General features: G+C 66.3%; 1 protein-coding gene across 1 annotated transcript; it reads left to right on the top strand.

Annotated features, from left to right (window-relative positions):
* Positions 1-1,073: 1,073 nt before the first annotated feature.
* HTR1A (5-hydroxytryptamine receptor 1A) lies at positions 1,074-2,315 on the top strand. The gene has a single exon (XM_074166423.1). The coding sequence runs from the start codon at positions 1,074-1,076 to the stop codon at positions 2,313-2,315; it is 1,242 nt and encodes a 413-aa protein (XP_074022524.1).
* The last annotated feature ends 760 nt before the right edge of the window (positions 2,316-3,075 follow it).

Genomic DNA, 3,075 nt, shown 5'->3' with positions numbered 1-3,075 from the left:
ATGGATCTACAGCACTCGTAAGCGACTGAGCGAGAGCCCTGCCCGGCACTGGGCTGTGCAGCAATCCTTCCGGAGGCACTCATGCCACGCTGCCGCCCGTGATCCCTCTCTCCTCGCACCCGCGGCGGCATGGCTGCTGCTACTCCCCGGGCAACTCCAGTAGCACCGCGCCCGCTGCGGCGGGAGCGGCGGCCGGGCAGGGGGCGAGGGTGCAGACCCGCAGAAAGTCCCGCGGCCCCGCGGCCGGGGGTGCCTGGCGGAGTTCCCCCCGGGCGCCGCGCCCTCGGGCCTTTGCCGCCTGCCTGCAGGTGGCGACAATCACCCCCGGAGCCACCCTCCCTGGCCCCCCCTTCCCCGTCCGCAGGCAGCCCTGGGGTGTGCGGTGTCCTCCACCACAACCGACAACCCCTGGCCATAGAAAGCCTCCACCCGCCTCGCATACCCCGCACAAGCCCCGGCGCAGCTCCCGAGGGGAAGCCCAGAGACCCCGCTGCCCGGGGCGGAGCTGCTGGGAGGAGATTTGGAGGGGGCGGGGGTGTGGGGGAGTCTTGGTGGGTTTCTCTGCGGTGTCCACCCAGCAGTGAGGAACAGCGGGCACTGACGGACACGCCCGCTCGGTCCACCGGCAGCGCCGGGGGACGATGGAGACCCAGAGACACCCCCCCGCGGAAGGGCGGGATGGAGGGGGGGGACGGAAGGGGAGGGGAAGAAGGGAGGGAGAAAGCGAGGGGAAAGCGGAGAGGCAGAGCAAGAAGGAGCGGCGCGGGAGAGCGGCGGAGCGAGGGGCAGCAGCTCGGCGAGCGGCGGCGGGAGGGCCGTCCCCGCCGCCCGGGGCTGCGCGCTGGGCAGAGGCGGCGGGGATGGGCGGGCGCGGGGCGGCTCCGCCAGCCGCCGTCCTCCGAGCCTCGGCCGCCTCCCGCAGCGCTATATAGGGGAGGGAGGGGTGGCGGAGAGAGCGGGGTGCCCGGCGTGGCCAAAGCGCACGGGGCGGCGATGCCTCCTGCCAGGGGAGCGCACAAGTGACCGGCGCCTCTTCCCATGCCCGTCTCCTGAAGCGACCCCCCCCGCCCGGCATGGATGTGGCCAACAACACTACCTCCCCAGAGCGCTCCCCCGAGGGGGCAGGCAGCCCCGGCCTCGCCGAGGTGACCCTGGGCTACCAGCTGCTCACCTCCGTGCTCCTGGGCACGCTCATCCTGTGCGCTGTGAGCGGCAACGCCTGCGTGATCGCGGCCATCGCCCTGGAGCGCTCCCTGCAAACCGTGGCCAACTATCTCATCGGCTCGCTGGCCGTCACCGACCTCATGGTGTCCGTGCTGGTGCTGCCCATGGCGGCCCTCTACCAGGTGCTGAACAAGTGGACACTGGGGCAAGTCACCTGCGACATCTTCATCTCGCTGGACGTGCTGTGCTGCACCTCTTCCATCCTGCACCTGTGTGCCATCGCCTTGGACAGGTACTGGGCCATCACGGACCCCATCGACTATGTTAACAAGAGGACTCCCCGGCGGGCCGCCGTGCTCATCAGCCTGACCTGGCTCATCGGCTTCTTGATATCCATCCCGCCAATGCTGGGCTGGAGGACGCCAGAGGACCGCTCGGACCCCGACGCCTGCACCATCAGCAAAGACCACGGGTACACCATCTACTCCACCTTCGGCGCCTTCTATATCCCTCTTCTCCTCATGCTGGTGCTCTACGGCCGCATCTTCAAGGCAGCCCGCTTCAGGATCCGCAAGACCGTTAAGAAAGCGGAGAAGAAGAAAATCGCCGATACTTGCCTCACCCTCTCTCCGGCCGCCCTGCAGAAGAAAAGCAACGGAGAGCCCGGCAAGGGCTGGCGGCGGACTGTGGAGCCCAAGCCCGGTGCGTGTGTCAACGGCGCGGTACAGCAGGGCGAGGATGGGGCCGCCCTGGAGATCATCGAGGTCCAGCGCTGCAACAGTTCCTCCAAGACTCACCTGCCGCTGCCCAGTGAGGCGTGCGGCTCCCCGCCGCCCCCCTCCTTCGAGAGGCGCAACGAGAAGAACACGGAGGCCAAGCGGAGGATGGCTCTGTCCCGGGAGAGGAAGACTGTCAAGACCCTGGGCATCATTATGGGCACCTTCATCCTCTGCTGGCTGCCTTTCTTCATCGTGGCGCTGGTCCTGCCCTTTTGTGACAGTAAGTGCTACATGCCCGAGTGGCTGGGGGCAGTCATCAACTGGCTGGGCTACTCCAACTCCCTCCTCAACCCCATCATCTATGCCTATTTCAACAAAGACTTCCAAAGTGCTTTTAAGAAAATTATCAAGTGCAAATTTTGCAGGCAGTGAAGCCCGCCGCTCCCGGACGGGGCAGCGGAGGCTCCTGCCGTTCGCTCCATCCGCCTGTCCACCGCCGCAGTGTGGCCCCTCGCCCAGCCCCTCTACAGCGCCGGCGTAAGGGTGGGGGGCTCCGGGACGCCCCGTCCACAGCGCGCCGGGGTCCCTGGCTCCTCCGCTCATCGGACAAGCCCCGCGGGGCAGGGCAGGGCTCCACCGGTGGGGGGGGGGGGGGGGGGGGGGGCGGATGCTCGGCCCGGGAGGGCTCCGCGGCCGCCCTCCCCTCTCCTGGCCTCGCTGGGGCTCCGCTGCTGGGCTCCAGCGCTCCTGCCTCCCTTCCTTCCTCCCTCCCCTCCATCATTCTGGGTAGACTTAGGGTTTGCAGGTCGTTGCTTGTGGTCGCTGTAAACCACAGTGTCTGCCCGAGTAGCATCGATAAAAATAAACCACCCTATGCAGAAAAACGCCGCTTCGGGGATTTTTCTTGGATTTACGAGGAGGCGGCGTGGGGCTCAGCGTCCAACCTCGGTCTGGCAGTGTGAGTATGGAGGCTGAATACGACTCCCCGGGCTGAGGAAGGGGCTTTCGGCTCGTCGCTTCCCGGGCGGTGAAACCACCAAGTGAATTTTCTTAGGGTAAAAAGTGTTTTGTAACCTTGCAAGTACTTAGAGCAACAACCCCGTCTGCGTTACGTGTGTCTAATAGCTATAATAATGCTAGACTTTCCAGTTCCTCGGGCTTCCCTTCGTTACAGCGCAGGGAGGTGATGGGG

This window comes from Numenius arquata, chromosome Z (assembly GCF_964106895.1).
Source record: "Numenius arquata chromosome Z, bNumArq3.hap1.1, whole genome shotgun sequence".
Classification (NCBI taxonomy): domain Eukaryota; kingdom Metazoa; phylum Chordata; class Aves; order Charadriiformes; family Scolopacidae; genus Numenius; species Numenius arquata.
This window is presented reverse-complemented; position numbering and strand designations above follow the sequence as displayed.

What these genes read in the sequence shown, in the direction of transcription:
- HTR1A (XM_074166423.1), top strand. Translation starts at nt 1,074, where the DNA reads ATGGATGTGGCCAACAACACTACCTCCCCAGAGCGCTCCCCCGAGGGG.